Source organism: Vitis riparia, chromosome 18, assembly GCF_004353265.1.
Source record: "Vitis riparia cultivar Riparia Gloire de Montpellier isolate 1030 chromosome 18, EGFV_Vit.rip_1.0, whole genome shotgun sequence".
In the NCBI taxonomy this organism is placed as follows: Eukaryota; Viridiplantae; Streptophyta; class Magnoliopsida; order Vitales; family Vitaceae; genus Vitis; species Vitis riparia.
In genome coordinates, this window is record NC_048448.1 from 24,766,798 (window position 1) to 24,786,097 (window position 19,300).

The 19,300-nt window shown below is 35.0% G+C and overlaps 1 protein-coding gene across 1 annotated transcript; it reads left to right on the forward strand.

Annotated features, from left to right (window-relative positions):
• The first annotated feature begins 15,008 nt into the window (after positions 1–15,008).
• On the forward strand, positions 15,009–18,592 carry LOC117906771 (FHA domain-containing protein PS1-like). Its single transcript, XM_034819956.1, has 6 exons — positions 15,009–15,443; positions 15,696–15,901; positions 15,990–17,363; positions 17,464–17,599; positions 17,711–18,099; positions 18,179–18,592. Exons 1-6 carry the CDS (start codon positions 15,170–15,172, stop codon positions 18,422–18,424), a joined length of 2,625 nt encoding a protein of 874 aa, XP_034675847.1. The 5' UTR covers positions 15,009–15,169; the 3' UTR covers positions 18,425–18,592.
• Positions 18,593–19,300: the final 708 nt, after the last annotated feature.

The window sequence follows — 19,300 nt, forward strand, 5'->3', positions numbered from 1 at the left end:
TCATCATGCGTTCTTACTGGTTTTAGCAAACAAGCATACTCACTTGTTTGTTTTGTTGTGAGTAAAGATGTCGATTTTGCTTTGCTACGATTCATGGGGCCCGTAGCAATGTTGTGTGCCGATTGCCCAATGACGATCTTGTCATTGCCCTTGTTGACATGCACAACTTGAGTTCTTTTAGGTGTCGTTAACGTACTAGAGATCAATCTTCTAATAAAAGACATGAGAGACAGAGAAGTCCCACCTGGCGTGCCAGAAATTTGTACGCACAAATTTCGTAAATGGTCCTGCAAAATTAGCAAAAAAACAAATAGAAAAACAATACAAACAAAATATTTATTAAAATTAAAAATATTGGAGGCACAATCTCAAATATAATATTATTTATAAAAGAATATTTTCCCTCTGATTTTTTTCACTTTGACCATAACTTGAAGAACGATGATGACATTTTCTTGATTTAGAAAATCAATCGAGGGCCACAAGTGGCTAATTCCCGAATGAACTCGTTGAATGGCGAAGAACACGTGTAGCAATCCTTTTGTCGTTTACCAAACTTGTAGGGTGTGGACCCACATTTTTCACGATGCGTTCCCACTTGATTGGCGAGACTTACTTTTGATTAAAGTGAAAAACTGATTTTTATAAAAGTTAGAGTCGCCACTTACTTTTATTTATTTATTTTTAGAGGGGAAAACAAGTAAGAACAAAACCCCTAAAAGGACTCCTGATTATTTATTTTTTTTGGAAAAGTTGTATCCGAAAAACCAGAGTCTGGGTTTGGGGATTAGATTACCTATCAGGAAGGTACCTCTAAAGAGGTAGCACCCCTCTAAGCTCTAAATGGTCTCTACTAACTTAGTTGAGGGAAATATGACCATTAATTAGTTGATTATGAATATCTAGATAAGTTAAGGTGATTTAAAAAAACTCTACTAATTCTAACATGCCAAACAAGGATTCAAACCACTATTATAAAGAAATGATAATATGCATACCTAGATCTATATCTTCAATACTATCATAAAACACCAAAGTTAGTTTAGGTATTATATTACTCAACATGAATTTTATCAAAGGAAATCAAATGAATATCAAGGCACCCAAAGTCAATATCAAACAAGGATATAGTTCTTAATGACATACATATTCATGGAACTTTAAAATGGGAAGATAAAAAGCGTACCTGTGTAGCAAGCGTCAGTGATTCTATAAAAATGAGGTTAATTCACCAATAATAATGATAAGAATAAAGAATAATAAATAAGAAAAATGACTAAACCTATATATACACTTAGCATGTCTCAAGTCAAGGAAATTCACAAGTATGATAAAAAAATTACTAAATTATCAAAAGCCAAGGAAATATCATTAAAATGGTAGAATATCGGTTAAAAAAATAAACTCCAAATAAATATCAAGAAAGGTTATCTCATCAAAATAAAAATTATGTAACATCTTTAACATGTCTAGATAAACACCCAATAGGCCAAATTAATCGATTATGTTCCAATCAATAACAAATCTATTCACAAAGTGGTTACTTTACAGAAAAAAGTCAGCAAACGATTAGAATAGAAGACTATACAACATAAATCTAAAACAAATACCTAGAAGTTAAGTTTTATCAAGAAAATTTTTAGATAATATCTCCTATATATCTAGTTTATCATCTAAGTGCCAAATTAATTAACCAGCCCTCATTTAGTACCAGATTTCATGATGATGATAATAGGTCCATAATAGAGCATATTTTAAAGGTATTCAACAATTGATTTTTAAAATTAACTTATAGATGTATTAAAATCATAAAAAAAAATTTACAACTATATTAATGTGTTTATGTTATATTAAAAATAATCTCAAGAGATAACACATTCATAATCTATTTAAAAATAAATAAATATATCTCAACTCTAGAAGAGCACTCATGCAGTGGATACAAGAATAAAAAATTATATCTTTTATTTCAAAAATTATTTCTTAATATTTTATACATCAAAAATTAAATTTAAGAAGTCTAGTTTAAAATAAAAATATTAAAGAAATTAAAGAGATTGTTTAGTAATTTAATTTTGTAAAACAATATTGAGTGTCAAAATAGAGTGAAAACTAAACTTTCTGAAAAACTGATTTATATCACCTAATTGGAAAACCATATTTGACCTAAGAAAGATTCTAAAATAAATTTCAAGGAGTCTAGAATACCATAGAATAGTTTGAAAATTTTAAAAGAGTATCTAAGTTATCATATTTCAATTTACAGATACAAAAGTAAAGTGCACAAATATGGAAAATTCTAAAGTAACTAAAACGAATTAAGATAAATCAAAATAAATTTTAAAATAAAAACTGCATCACCTAGAAGCCAATTTACCAAAAATATAAGAAATACTCAAACTAAAAGAATGGGATCAAACCAAATCAAAGCATGAACTATAACACCAAGGATCGATTAAATTAATGATGAAAAATCATAAATGAACCTAAACTAATTGAACAAATGAAACTAAACTAAAACAAGAATTTAAAAAAGAGAACTTACTTTCCAACGTGTAAGAGGGGCTGCTGTTAGAACGCTCTTAATCCTTCCAATCTGATGCTTTATATGTTGCATGTTATAAAAGAAAATCCAGAGACGTCCTCAAAGTGGCAGCTTGTTGTCATCTTCTTTGCATGGTATGGTTGCTCTCCAAATTCATCAAAATGTGTTGACGCCTTTCACAAAATTTGGTGGTGCCATTTTCTTAAAGTGGCATTTTTTTATATATTTTTTTTTACAAAAAATATAATGATGTGTAGTGGAGATTCAAAGTGGCAGCCTTATTCTCATCCTAGTAGTGCGTGGTGGATACTATTAGCCCAAAGGTTCTCCTAATCGGGTTTTGATGATAAAAAACCCTGGTTAAATGACTAATTGGTTTAATGGTTAAGAATCTCAGGCATAAACTCGAAAATTTATCAAATGACCAAATGCATGGATACAAGATCGAGACGTTTGGAAGACTTGTGATCAATAGAAAACAATGTAAAGCATGAAAAATTGGATAGGAAACATAGCATATCATATATATATATATATGGTAACCTCACATGTACACGAAAACATAACATATATGCTAATCAAGATAGATATGACAATGATATGCATGAGGGTCTCCTAGATCCTAGATATTTCTCCCCTTTTGGCAACATAAAAAAGAAACTGAGGGGGAACTCTAGATAAACTCAAGGTTGAGGGGGTGGAAGTGGAAACATGAAGCGGAGCGGAGGTAGGCCATCATCTTCTCATGCTGACTCGCTTGGCGACTCTCAATGCGCTCAATACTTTGCTGGAGATGCTCAACTGTAGCCTGCTGCTGATCCATACGCTCCTCTATACGCTCAAATCTCTACTGGAAGTACTCAAATCAAGAAATGAAGCCAGTTTGATCTATGCGCTCCTCCATAGAGTAGAATCGAGTATCATGGACTGAAGCAAGCTCCTCCATACGGGTCCCAAAGGAGCTTATCTAAGCTGATACATCCATCCAAGGGGCATGATTAGGAGCGTGAGGTGCCTGAGATGGTATATTTGTGTAAGGAAGCTTGGTGAATGATGGCTGAGATGATGGTCCCACTGTGTAAGACGGCTCAGTCATCATAGGCTATGAGAAAGTGGCCTCAACATGAATACCCTCTGATTGAGGTGGAGGAGGAATGTCAAGCTCGGGCCCTCTTTGCTCAAAATCCCTTTGAGAGTCTAACCCATCCTCCATCTTTCTTATCTCAGTCTCCTCCTCTACTCCAGGATGCATCTGTCCCTGTCCCCGGGCCTGTGCTAGAGGTTGCTCAGCTCTCCTAATCCAGGAGCCATCGGGTCCCTTCTCGAACTTCATTCATCCCAAGGACTGCTCATCGTAAGTGTCATAGCTAGTAGGGGCCTCAAAGTCCGTCTCTATGCTCAAATCGACCCCGATATCCTTGAATACTTGAGTAAGGAAGCGGTTGTAGGGGAGTACTCGGGTCGTGTTCTCACAGCAGGATATCATATGCATCATCATTAGATACCCCACGTGAATCAGTCTCCCTGTCAGGATCGAGTCACAATGAATGCCTCAAGGTAGGAGACCTCGTCTCGATGTCCACCTTGTGGCAATAAGATGGAGCAGATCCTGTGATGAAGGACTCGATTGGACACGGTCAGGCTGTGTGCCGATGGTTTGCCCATCCCTTAGGCATCTGCAAGTCCGCACAACCTCTGAATAGCCTCTCTAGGCTCGAATCCCGACACAGTGGACCAAACCTTGGACTCATACACCCAGAGTCCAATTGAAGGAATGTTGAGAATGCGACAAATACTCTCTAGGCTCAGTCTGATCTCAACATATCTAACCGTGGACATGATTGGTTCTCTAAGTTCATAGGTCACCCGTGAATAAAATGCCCGCACCAGAGTCGGAAAGATCGACTCAAAAATCGTCACAATTGGCAGCCATCTCATCCGGTTGAAGAGTCTCTCAAACCCGAAGTACTGAAGTTGGGAGAAATTGATACTTCTCCCTGGAACGACTTTCCTTTGGGTGAATTTTTGTTTGTATCTCTGATAATATTCGACGGAACTAAAGAGGGTCGTGTCATACCTCGCCTTTTGGCGAGCCTCCATATGCCTAGGCTGAGATGGCTCAGCAGGACGCTTGCCTTGAGCCCTAGAGGTAGCTGTCTTTTTCCTAGGCGCCATCTAAAGAACGGAAAAAGGGAGAAAATGAGGTCTGAAGAGAGGGAAATCCAACTAGAAGCCCTAAATGCATGGAGATGAAGCTGAACTTAGCTTGAGGTAGGCGGTCAGAGAGAAATTGCTCCCAAAACTGAAAACCCTAGGTTTCAAATCGAAACCCTAGCCTCAAAACGTCCCAAAATCAACTCCAAGGCCATCAAATGGTCTAAGATCCAACCCAAAATGATATCTGGAAGCAGGTATGTGAAGAGTTTTCAAGGAATGGAGGAAAACAATGGAAAAAATTAAGCGTAGAGGCCTCTTTAAATTCCCAGCCCCAACGAACCGGTCGACCACTTGGTTAACGGTCAATGCTCCATTTTTTTGGCATTTTCTTGTCTTATGATCCTTCCCCTGCCCTTTTCAGTTGAAATCCCCAATTTTTTATGTCCAATGTCAAGGGAATTTTGATTTTTGGTCAAAATTTGACCTTTTTCCTAAGATTATTTCTATATGATGCATATGATATGAAATTCACACAATCATAAGGTATATTCAATCAAGAATTCATCAAGCAATCATTTGATCATAAAGAAATCACCCTTAGTTGTCTTCTAATATCAACAAATTGTTCTTCACTTAGAGGTTTTGTAAAAATATCGGTAAGTTGATCTTTTGTGCTTACAAATTCAAGTGTAATGTCACCTTTTTGTGCATGGTCTCTAAGAAAATGGTGTCTAATCTCTATATGCTTAGTCTAGAGTGTTGCACCAGATTTTTTGAAATGTTTATGGCACTAGTGTTATCACATTTAATAGGAACATGCTCAAAAAACAAATTGAAATCACTAAGTGTTTGTTTCATCCACATGATTTGTGCACAACATAAACTGGTTGCTATGTATTCGGTTTCCGCCGTTGACAAAGCTACCGAATTTTGCTTCATACTATGCCATGAAACAAGTGAGTGTCCTAGGAAATGACAAGTGCCACTAGTGTTTTTCCTTTCAACTTTACAACCGGCAAAGTCGGTATCCGAGAATCCAATTAATTCAAAGTTATCACCCTTAGGATGTCATAGGCCTATGTCCATTGTCCCTTTTAAATATCTAAGAATTCGTTTTATGACACTTAAGTGAGATTCTTTAGGACAAGATTGAAATCTACCACACAAGCATACACTATACATGATGTCGGGTCTACTAGCTGTCAAATATAGCAAAGAACCTATTATGCCTCTATACATAGTTGAGTTGATGGACTTACCTTTTTCATCCTTGTCAAGCTTGATGGATGAACTCATTGGAGTCTTCATTGTTTTGGCTTCCTCCATATTAAACCTTTTGAGGAGATCTCTTATATACTTTGCTTGATTGATGAAGGTTCCTTCCTTTAGTTGCTTGATTTGAAGTTCAATGAAGAAGTTAAGTTCTCCCATCATGCTCATTTCGAACTCACTATGCATGCATTTAGAAAATTCTTCACAAAGAGAGACATTAGTAGCTCTAAAAATGATATCATCAACGTATATTTGCACTACGAGCATGTCATTTTCTTTGGTTTTTATGAAAAGAGTTGTGTTGATTTTTCCCATTTTAAAACCCTTCTTCAAAAGAAATTTACTCAATGTTTCATACCATGCTCTAAGTGCTTGTTTCAAACCATAAAGTGCCTTTTTAAGTTTAAAAACATGATTAGGAAAGTTAAAACTTTGAAAATCGGGTGGTTGTTCAACATATACCTCTTCATTTATAAAGCCATTTAAGAAAGCACTTTTCACATCCATTTGATATAAAACAAAGTTTTTAAAACATGCAAAGACAAGTAGCATCCTAATGGCTTCCAATCTAGTTACGGGAGCAAAGGTTTCTTCATAATCTATCATTTCTTCTTTATTAAAACCTTGGGCTACCAATCTTGCTTTATTCCTTATAATTATGTCATTTTCATTCATTTTATTTCTAAAGACTCATCTAGTTCCAATAACACTTTGATTTTGAGGTCTTGACACTAATTCCCATATTTCACTTCTTTCAAATTGGTTTAACTCTTCTTGCATAACAATCATCCAATTTTCGTCAACTAGAACATCTTTTATATTTTTAGGTTCAATTTGAGAGATAAAAGCAAGATTATTGCAAATATTTCTAAGAGATAATCTAGTTCTTACCCCACTAGACGGATTACCTATAATATGATCTTGTGGATGGTTGATGACAAACTTCCAATCTTTAGGAAGGTTTTGGCTTGATTCACCTTGCACTTGTTGAGGAGGAGGTACTGTCAAAGGTGATTCTTCTTTCTTAGGATCCTCTACAATTTCTTTTTGTTGTCTTCTATCTTCAATTTTTAATTTTCCCATGGAGGTCTCCAAGCCTAAATCATCATCAAAACTCTCTCTTTCTTGGAGAGAATTGTTATATTCATAAAAAATAACATGGATGGACTCCTCAACAACCATGGTTCTTTTGTTAAAAACTCTGAAGGCTTTACTTGAAGTTGAGTAACCAAGAAAAATTCCAACATCCGATTTTGCATCAAATTTTCCAAGATTGTCTTTGGTGTTTAATATAGAGCATTTGCACCCAAAGACTTTGAAATAGCTAATGTTGGATTTCTTGTTTTTCCAAAGCTCATAGAGAGTTTTCTTAAGAATAGTCCTCAATAAAATTCTATTTAAAACATAACAAGAAATATTAACCGCTTCGGCCCAAAAGTATTTTGGTAAATTGTTTTCATTTAGCATGGTTCTAGCCATTTCTTGAACAATTTTATTTTTCTTTTCAACTACCCCATTTTGTTGAGGGGTTCTAGGATCCGAAAAATTGTGGTTAATACCATACTCATTGCAATAGTCTTCAAAATCAATATTTTCAAACTCTCTCCCATGATCACTTCTTATATAAGTAATTGTAAAACCTTTTTCATTTTGAACCTTGTTGCAAAACTTTGAAAACTCATAAAAGACTTCATTCTTTTGACTTAAAAATAAGACCAAAGTATATCTAGAGAAGTCATTCACAATTACAAATGCATTAGATTTTCCTCTAATGCTTGGTGTCCTAGAAGGACCAAATAAATCCATATGCAACAATTCAAGAGGCCTAGTTGTTGAAATGAAATTTTTGTTTTTAAAAGAGTTTTTGACTTGCTTTCCCATTTGACAAGCTTCACAAACTTTGTCTTTTTGAAAATTTATTTTGGGAAGGCCTCTAACAAGTTCATCTTTGTTGAGTTGGGAAATGAGGTCCATGTTAGCATGTCCCAACCTCCTATGCCACAACCAACTTTGATCATGCATGCTTGAAAAGCATCTATCATAGCCAACATATTTTGAAATATTAATAGCATAAACATTATCACATCTATGGCCCATGAAGATGGTTTTATCACTTTGAATATCTTTGATGATGCAATGAGATACTTCAAAAATCACGTTAAAACCTTTGTCACAAATTTGACTTATGTTCAAAAGATTATGTTTTAAACCATCCACTAATAAAACACTTTCAATAAGAGAGGATGTGTCATTACCAATGTTGACTTGACCAATGATCCTTCCTTTTGCATTGTTTCCAAAGGTAACATATCCTTCCTTTCTCTTTGCAAGGAAAGAAAAATTGGATTCATCCCCGGTTATGTGTCTTGAGCATCCACTATCCAAGAACCACTTATACTTCTTTGATTCCTACAAAATAAAATTTAAGTTGATTTAGGTACTCATATCTTTTTGGGTCCTTGAGGGTTAGTGACCTTGGATTTCTCAACCCAAATCTTTTTAGCTTTAGCATTTGAATTCTTTTGAGAACCATTTCTTAATGGACATGTACTACTAATGTGTCCTCCTCTTTCACAAAAGTTGCAAGTGGTAGAAGGACTTGCACTTGCAGATTCTTTTACAAAGTAGTTTTTAAAATACTTTTGATTTTTTGAAGATTTGAATCCTAGCCCTTGTTTGTCAAAAACAAATTTTTGGCTAGCTATGATCATTTCAAAAGATTTTTGTCCACGACAGAAAATTGAAAGAGAGGAAGTCAACCATTCATTTTTCTTTTTCAAAATCTCATTTTCACTTCTCAAAATCTCATTTTCTTTTTCAAGATGAGTTTTAGATATTTCAACAATTGAAAATTTTTCTTTTACTTCTTCAAATTCTTTTTCAAATTCTTGAATTTTCTTTTTAAGAGAATTATTTTTCAAAGTAAGTTTTTCAAAATCCTCATATAATTCTTCAAAAACATCATGCATATCTTCATCACTAAAGTTAGAGTTTACCTCATCAAGATCATCTATTGTCATGAAGTACATGTTTGCCACTTCCTTCTCATTTTCTTCTTCGGAGGATTCTTCACTTTCACTCCAAGTGGCCATCATTGTCTTCTTCATTCTTTTATTGGCTTCACTCTTGTAGAGAGGACAATCATATTTAATGTGTCCTAATGTTTTGCATTTGAAGCATATCAAATCTCTTTTCTCTTCTCATTTCTCCTTGTCACCATGGGATGAAGATTCCTTTTTAGAAGGATCTCTTCTAAAGGTGAACTTTCTTCCTCTAAACATTTCACATCTCATGTATTTGTTGAGCTTTCTTGTGATGAGGGCTAAATCATCATCTTCATCACTTGGTTTTTCTTCTTCAACATCTTCTTCTTCATTGGTTGTAGCTTTGAGGGCTATGCTCTTCTTCTTTTTGTCTTCACCCTCTTGTAGTTTCTTTGTCAAATTGATCTCATATGTTATTAATGACCCTATGAGCTCTTCCATAGGTAGCTTAGTCAAGTCTTTTGTTTCTTGAATTACGGTGACCTTGGTATGCCACTTTGATGGGAGAGACCTCAATATCTTCATCACCTTCTCGAATTCCTTATAGGTTTTTCCTAAAGCTTCAAGACCATTGACAATGTCGATGAACCTAGTAATCATCTCAACAATAGTCTCATTTTCTTTCATTGAAAACAATTCATAGTTATGAACAAGTAAATTAATTTTTGACTCTTTCACTTAATTAGTTCCTTCATGAGTTATTTCAAGCAACCTCCAAATTTCTTTAGCCGATTTGCATTGACATATTCTATTGCATTCATTTCTATCCATAACACATTGCAAAGTAAAAATGGCTTTAGCATTTAATTGAAAGTTTCTTTTATCAAGCTCATTCCATTCTTGCTTGGGTTTTGGAACCAAAACTCCATCAACTAGTTTAGTGGGAAAAGTTGGGTCATCTTCAATGACGTCCCATACATCTAAATCAGTAGATTGCAAGTACCAAGTCATTCTAGTTTTCCAATAGGGATTGTCGGTTCTCGTAAAGAATGGAGCTCTATGTTTTGAAAAATTTTCACCTTGGGATGAGCTTGATGGAATAACAATTTCCTCTTAGATGATTAAGTCTTTAAAAAAAAAAAAAGGTCTAGCTCTAATACTAATTGAGAAAATAAATGCTATACTTAATTAAGAAAAACACCCAAAAAATGGAGGGTGTGAATTGGGTTTTTTTCTTAATTAAGTAATTGGGTGTTTTTCTTAATTAAGCATAGCCTTTACATTGTTTCATATTGAAAATTGATTGATTGATCCATGATTGGTTTGAGGGGGAGATTTTTTTTCTCTCCTTGATAACCAAGGTTTGTCATCATAAAAAATGGGGAGATTGTTAGCCCAAGGGTTCTCCTAATCGGGTTTTGATGATAACAAACCATGGTTAAATGACTAATTGGTTTAATGGTTAAGAATCTTAGGCATAAACTCGAAAATTCATCAAATGACCAAATGGATACAAGATCAAGATGTTTGGAAGACTTGTGATCATAGGAAACTAATGTAAGATGAATGCATGAGTGCACTTAGGATTTTCATACCATTTCATGCAACTTAGAAAACTCGGTTTATTCTTTAAAACTTCGATTTCATTAAAACCCGAGTTTTAACAAATGTACCTTAGGCAAAATGTTTTAAAATTGGCATAATCATTCACCTAAAAACCTTGCCTAAGTGTTAGAAAAGAAAGGAATTGAAAAAGATAGGTTTTCGAAGCCAAAAGGCTCAACCGGTCGAGGCTATGGCCAACCGGCTCAACCGGTTGGGGAACTGGTCGACCGGTTGCCCTTGTCCAATCGAGGACCGATCGAGGGATACACAAAATTTTTTCTCTTTCCCAATAGCCTTCTCTTCCCGATCAAGGCGATTCTCTTCATGGTCGATGTCCGGTCGAGGCAATGATAACTTGTCAAGCATTAAATACTCCAACAGCTAGTGAACAGGTCGATCCCTAGCTCAACCAGTCGAGGTTACCTATTGCTGTTTTTGGGTCCCAAGTTTAGAAACCTATAAATTGAGAGCTCTACTTCATTTATTGACAAGAGAACACTTGCAATCAATTGTCTACCTACATGTTCTTGACCAAAAAGCTCTCATTTATTTCTTAGTGCATTAAATCATCACTTGCATATCCTTTAGTGCACTCTTGTGTATCATCCTAGCTTTGTCTTGTATTTGAGCTATCCTTAAGCTAGGTTGAGGGATTATTTCTTGTAAAATTCGAGTGTTAAAGCCTTCAAGAGGTTTGAATCTTGAAGAGATTGTGTAAGAGCCTATTGGAGCCGGAATCCAAGTGTAAGAAGATTGGAAGCTTGGTTGAAACTTCAAGTTAGTGGAACCCTCACTCAGTTAGGAAATTGAGGAGAATGGACGCAGGCAAGGAAGTGTTGAACCACTATAAAACCCGAGTTTGAATTCTCTAACTCTATCTCTTTATTTTGTTCATATTGTGCTTGAACTTGTTTTGATTGAAAAGAATTTTAAAAAACCCAATTCACACCCCCCCCCCCCCCCCCCCTCTCTCCTTTTGGGTGTTTTACTTAATTAAGCATAACCTTTATTTTTTCAGATACCTCTCACAAAATCTGGTGGTAGAAAAATCAATGTATGGAGGGGCTTTTTGAGTGGTAGCCTGCTGTGTAAAATCCACTAATGCAGCCTTGATGAAGATCTCTCAACGGAGCTGATTGTGAGCAAAATGGTGCCATCCTCCAAAGATCATGCAGGATGATGATAAGATTTCCTCCCCATGAACTCACGATCTTGTTAATCATGTGATACAGGTATAGTTTATGTTCTCAAAACTGAGACCTACACATACCCCAAAGTGGAGTTCCAAATTTTATGTGATAGTGGAATTCCTCCTGTAGCCTGAACTGATCTTCCCTCCAAAACTCAAGAACTATCCCTAGTCTTCTCAAAGTGGATGTTAGAAATCATGTGGGACCCCTCCGGAATTTACATATCAACATTTGAATCAAACCCACAAAAACCCATTTTCCAACTATTGCAATCAAGGGTGAATATGATAATGGTGATCGAGGATTGTGGTGTTGACCCACTTCACAAATTGTTTAAATCTTCATATCTCTGAAGACTTCTCTTTTTATTATCATCTCTAAGTAGCAGTCTCCTCCATTTTTCACCAGTCCATGATTCCCCTTATCTAAGGTGCTCCTCCCTTCCTTCGTTTAAGACCCCCCTTATGCTGCTCCAAAATTTTGCCACAAATCTTTGTGATCTCTTCAGCCTCTCCTTAAAAAATTCTAGTGTTAATCTCCACCCATAAAATTCTGGTGCTTGTGTTCTCTCCTAAAAAATATAATCTAATGATCTTTATCTTCCAAAATCATGTCTTCAATCTTCAAGAGAAAATCTGGTTCTCAAATTTGATGCACATTGTTCTTCAAGGACAAATCCAATGGCATTCTCTCACCTCCCATGGCATGTGTTGATGCTTCGAAAAATCCTCAGATGGTTGCCCTCTTCCTCCTCTATCTTCCCCTTCTCCCATGCAGCAACCCCTATTTTTAATAGTGTTCATCCCCATAACAAAATATGTTCCTTCTCTTGAAAGTTCCAAGAACGTCTCCTCAAAAAATCTCCCCTATTGTGTTGACCTTCCTCTTCCCATTTCTTCTCAATTCTCATGCCTCGTAATCCCCTAGCCTCCCCTTCTCAATGGAGGCTTCTTTCCACTTCCCCACTAATTTTATTTTTTATTTTTACCTAAATAAAAGAGTAAATAAAATAAAAATAAATAAAAAGGTATTTTGGAAGTAGAAATGAAAATAAAAAAATATATAATATAATATAATAGTAAGAATAATATCAATAAAATAATAATAATCTTAATAATAATAATGATCATAGAAACAATGGTAACAAAAACAAATCTAATGATGATAATTATAAAAAATAAAATGACAATAATAAAAAAAATGTACAATGACTATATATATATATATAAGTAGATATGAAAATGAACAAATAAATAAATAAATAACTAGATATAAGTGCGCAACACATATTTATAAAGAAAACATGCAAGCTACGTAGGCCATGCAAGCCACATAAGCCATACAAATGACTTAGGAGTGCTGGAACAATCCCTAAAGGACTAGGCATACCTAAATGGGCTAGGTGTGCCTAATGGGCCCTAAATAAGTCTAAACAAATTGTCATAAATATGTATTTAGTATACCGAATGACTCAAATGGGTGAGATATGTGAGTAACAATAGGCTTCCAAGAACTGCTATAAAGTATTGAAAGAGTACTTAATCAAGGTATATGCCAAGGGGACAAAATGGAAGGTCTACACCTATACAAAAGTTTCTCATCCTATGTATAAGATCCATCTTAAGAAAGAAAGTCTTCTTAAGGTCTTTCTCTCACTCTTTCCTCTCAATTCCCTTTCATAGCTTACATTTCATTAGTTTGTTTCTTATTTTATAACAATTTTTTCCCAACTTTTTAATAAAACCCAAACTTGTAAACCCCTTCTAATATAAAATTGGTAAAAAAAAAATTAATGAAATTGTTAAACTTCTTCTCAAAGAAAATAAAGATAAAATCATTTTTTTTTTAATAAATCTTTCGTAATTCAAATAAAAGTCACTTTGAACTTAAATATCTTTGTAAATAATTGTAAAAATATTTTTGGATGGGAATTATTTTATAAATTAAATTGTAAAAATATTTTTTAAATAAAAAGTGATTGGAAACATGCTATCTTTTTAAATATATATATTTTTTTCTAAACCATTTGTGAAAGATCTTTTCTATTCATAAAATTTATAAAATTCTTTTTAAAAAATAAAATTTGGAATAAAATATCTTTGATAGATAAAATTGTAAAGAAATCCTTTTTAAATCTCATTTTATAGAAGCAAGATGTTAATATTATGACAACCTTTCCTTAAACCCAAAAAAGATAAAATCTTTTTTTAATAATTTTTTTTATAAAATCAAATAATAAATCTTTTTTGGCAAATAAAAAAGGAATTAAAGTATATTTTGTAAAATCCATTTTACTATAAAAATTCATTGTACTAATAAAATTGAATTGAATTTTATTACTTGTAAATAAATTAGTAAAAGTCTTATTTCCAACAAAAGTAATAAAAATCACAAATAAAATTGAATTGTAATAATTCATTCATTTTCTAGAAAAATAAATAAAAATAATCTTTCTTGTAAATAAAATGAAATTGAAATTTACTAAAATTACATTCAATAATTTTTTATTTAATAATAATGAGTAACAATAATTTTCTTGAAAATAAAACTTGAATACAAAATAGGATTGAGTCAAAGTATTTGTTGAAAATAGTTTGAAACTTTTGTTTGTAAATATATAAATTGAAATCATTAATTTGAATTTTTTTTAATGTAAATGATTTATTTTTTAAATTTCTTTAAAATGTTATTATTGTTAAAATAATCAAATCATTTTTAATCAATTTAATAAATAACTTTGTGCAATTATTTTGTAATTCATTTCATATTTTTGTAATATGATTTTCACTATAACTTGCATATATTTATTCATGAAATTCTTTTCTCATTTACTATTAATTAATTAATTTTTATAATTTCTTTTATTCATTTTTAATAGAGATGTGTTTTTTAGGGTTTAGAGGATGTTATACTCATGATACTTTTCCAATAAATAACCTGATCATTGGATCTAGATTTACAGACATATTTTTCCTTTAAAAGGAAGTCATATTAAGGTTTTATTTTTTTTTTTAAATAAACAAAATAAGTGATGACTCTAATTTTTTAAAAATCAAATATTTTTTTATAAATGAAAAATTGTATAGGAACACGCATGAAAAATGTAGTGGATCACATTAGCATTCACCTTAATATTACTATTTAAATTTTGTACTAGATACTCATCCCCAATAGATTTCAGTTTCCAAGTGTGATATATTAAATTCTTTTTTGGGAAATTCGGGGGAAAAAGTACCGTTAAGGTCATTACCCAACGGTCGCCTTTTCAGATATTCAAAATCAAAATGCAAAACCTTTCTTTTTCGGTCCAAGAAAATCAAAACCCACCTCATTTCTTCATAAATTCCCCAAAACTCCGTTTCGTTTCTTCACAAATTCTTCAGAAACCCTAGCAATCTATCTCTTTATCGAAGGGAATGATCACCATGGCTGATGAAAATGAGAAGAAAATCCCTGTATTCACAGTCCTGAAGAACAACGTCATTCTCAAGAACATCTTCGTGATCGACCAACCACCGCCGGGGATCTCCCAACCGGAAAGACCAGAGTACGTATTGGAAGAGATCTTGATGGTTGGAAGACACCCAGATTGCAACATCATGTTGACACATCCAAGCATCAGCAGATTCCACCTTCAAATATATTCAAACCCCACGTTGCAGAAGCTCTCTGTGATGGATTTATCATCTGGTAATTGCGTTTCTGTTGTTTCTTTGATGTGATTTTTGATGGGTTCTTGATGCGTTGTTGTTCTTGTGCACTGCATAAAGATTACAGAAAATCAGTAGGACCTTTGTTCTGCCGTTGAACCTCCAAATAAGAAAAATAATTAACCTAAAGTGGAAATGAAAATGGCCCTTTCGAAAACGTTTTCACGTTTTTGTTTTTGAATTGTTTGATGGGTTCTTGATTGATCCTGGATGGGTTCTTGTTCTTGGTCAGTACATGGGACTTGGGTTTCGGAGAAGAAGATCCAACCGCGTGCTCGAGTTGAACTTAAAGAGGGCGATACAATAAGGTTGGGCAGCTCTAGCAGGATCTATAGGCTGCATTGGGTTCCTTTGAGCCGGGCCTATGATTTAGAAAACCCATTTGTGTCAGCGTCAGATGTGTTGATGGAAGAAGAGAAAGAAGATGAAATTTATCAGGTGAGAATTATAAATCTGGAGTGATCGTAAGATGTTTGTCAAAATGCTTCTGAATTTTCCTTTGTTTTGTGTTTTGGTTTTTGTGTAGGATGTGAGTTCATTTTCTGTTGACAGTAAGGAAATTCAATCGCAGCATCCAGTTCTGAAGGGCATGGAATCTTTCTTTTCTGATGAGAATTGTGAACCATTTGTGGAGAAACCAATTCCATCTGCACCTCCAGAGCCGGAAAACATGAATTCTTCAGCTTCTGATGAAGAAAAACCAGAAGGAGAAGGTCTTCCAGTAGTTGAGGCATTTGAAGAGATAGAAAATCAAAGTCCATCAAGAAAAGATTATGAACAGATGGAGATACTGGGTGCTGTGAATTTGTTGCCTTCTGCAGAGGTTCTCTTGGAGACAATAAATGAACAATTGGATGAAGAAATCAAGAGCCCACAACCTCTTTTTGTCTCAGAGGTATTTTCTCAAGGAGAAACTCCAGTGGGTCTCCCAACAAAATCCTGGCAAAAATCTAAGTTGCTTGGAAATCTGGATTCGTCTGTTGCTGATGATAAAATAGAAATCCCATTGGTAGCTGAAGTTCTTGAAGAAGTGGAAAACCAGAGCCCTCCAAGAAAAGGCTATGAACAGAGAGAAGCCTCAGGCCTCCACTCCGGAGCTATCACAACTGAATCTGTCAATTCGTCTGTCCCAGACAGGAATATTCTCTCTGATATTGGGAATCAACAATTTTCCAATGAAAACCAGCCCCCTAAACCTCTTCCTGTGACCCTTGGACTGTCTGATGATGAAAATCCAGAAAGTCCTCCAGTAAGATTGGAGCAAAAATCTAGTTTACCTAACATATGGTCAAGAAGAGGTAAGCCTGCTAGTGTTCTTCAGATTCAAACAGGCAGGAGCACAAGAAAGAGCATTGGTGATGGTAATGGTGCTAAAATTAGAAAGCCAAAGCAGGAGGATTTGGAAAATAAACCAATTTCAAGGGCTCTTTTCCCTATGTTTGATGGGGAAGAGACAGAAATTTTTACTCCTAACAAAGAGAATTTTTCACCAAATACCCTTCTGCTGAAGTCTGTGAATAAGAAGAAGGGCATTCTAGAAGAAACTAAACAGTCCACATTGTGCAGATCATCATCATCTTCAAAGTTTTCCACTGGCCCCAACAAATGTTCAGAAGAAGATACGTCCACCTTTTCAGACAAAGAGAATCAGACACCTCAAGTTCTCCAAACACGAAAATCAGTAAGGCCCTCACCTGAAAATAGCTCTAGAAATCGTGGAAAGTTGGAACAGGAGATTATGGTAATGAAGAGAGGAGCAGAAAGGGTACCATTTCATTCTCTGCTTGAGAATGCTGCTTGCAAAAGCAAGTCAGAAGTTTCAATCCTTGGTGCTAAAACTAGAAGCAGCAATTCTGTCAACTGTACTGGAACCACAGGGAATGCCACCAACTCTTCTTTTGTAAGTTGTTGAAAAAATATTTTTGTTTCTTTTCAAGAATTTATTACCATTGATCCAACTAAATTTGTTGTATGTCTACACATAATAAATTCATGTGCAGAACAATTCTGCTGGAGAGGGAAAGAGAAGGTGGAACATGGTAGTGGACGCTACTTGCCTTCTGAACAAAGAGTCGAGGAAGTCATTACAGCTTTTACAAGGTCTCAAGGGAACTCAACTAATCATTCCAAGAATGGGTAAAATATTATTCAAAAGGCCTTCTATTGCTTCCATTTCCCAAAATAAAATTTTAAACAAATTTGCATGCCCTTTCGTAATTAATGAGAATGATCCTCCTTTGATTTCAGTCATTAGGGAGCTGGATTGCCTGAAGCGACGAGGTAGTTTGTTTAGAAGAATATCAGAAGTTTCTTTGGTGTTGCAATGGATTGAGGAATGTATGGTGAAAACAAAGTGGTGGATCCACGTTCAGAGCTCTATAGATGAAGGAATGCCCATTGCACCAACCCCTCCTGCTTCTCCTCCTCCTCGATTCAGTGAAGGAAGTGGGGGATTCACCAGTGGGACGACAAGCTCAGTGCCATTTTCTGCCTGCGGGAGTTTAATGGAAATAGTTTCACCAACTGCAGACGACCATATCCTTGAATGTGCTCTTTTCTTCAGGAGAATAAAGAATGATGGACAGCTTGTCCTTCTTACCAATGATGTCACTCTGAAGATCAAAGCCATGGCAGAAGTACTCTCTCTCTCTCTCTCTCTCTCTCTCTCTCTCTCTCTTGCTAAATCTGAACGTTTAGCATTGCTGTTTGTCTCAGGGTTTGAATTGTGAGACAGTAGAGGAATTCCGTGAGAGTCTGGTGAACCCCTTTTCTGAGAGGTTCATGTGGTCTGACAGCTCTCCCAGAGGACAGACTTGGTCCTACTTAGATGATGTAGTTCTAAGGGAGAAATATTACCGCTGCCCTCTGAAGAAGGCATCAAAGGGAGGAGAAAGCGCAAAGGGTTTGAAGCTGATACTCCTCCATAATTCTCATTATGGGAAGATCGGTTCAATCAGCTAACAACAATGGTAATTGTTCTGATATCAATGGAAAATGATCTTTTCAGGCTCTAGTTTGGGCTCTGTTTCATTTATGAGGAAGCTGTATCTGTTTTGGTGATTGCAGTGGCTATTCATTGGTCATGAAATGTTGTGAGATCAATATTATATCATTCCGCTAATATTCTTACTTGCCCACATTAACTCAATATAAGGTAGCTATTTAGAGATACACAGATGTAAAAGGCCAGCCCTTGAGTAGGTTCCATTGGCTCCTGTTCACTTGAGAGATCAGATTGATGCTTTTTCCTTGAGTCACTTAGGAGTTGCATATACACGATGGAGTCCAGTTTTTCTATCAAACTTGAAACCTCGCACATAAAGTGCAGCAAATGGGCAATTGACACAAATGGGCATCAAAGTGCAGCAAAGTTACCAGACCTCTAAAATGTTCATCCTCATGATCCAGGTTGACATGACAGACAAATGGGCAAAAATAAGAACACAGAGCCCTGAGAGTTTTTTAACTTGTTGGGAAGAATTTATGATATCAATATTTGCCACATTAGTTTCTGGAGTTTCACCAACACTTCCTGATATATGCTTGTTGGAGATTTTCAATTGACACAAGCTTTTAGGGTGTGTGCATAGGTATTTTAGAAACTGTCCGCCTTCCAATTACAATCTGCAATAGATCCAATTTTCCTTCCCTCTCTTGCTTTCTCTTCATTGTGCACCACACTTGTGATAGAATTCAGATGACCCACGTCGATAAAAGTTGCAGATTCACTTCGGATGACTCACATTGATCAGGATTGATACGTAAGGGTCTTTAGTTCTTCTTTGTTTCTTTCTCCAAATGGTCCCAGTATATGTATATTTAGCCGCCACACAGCAG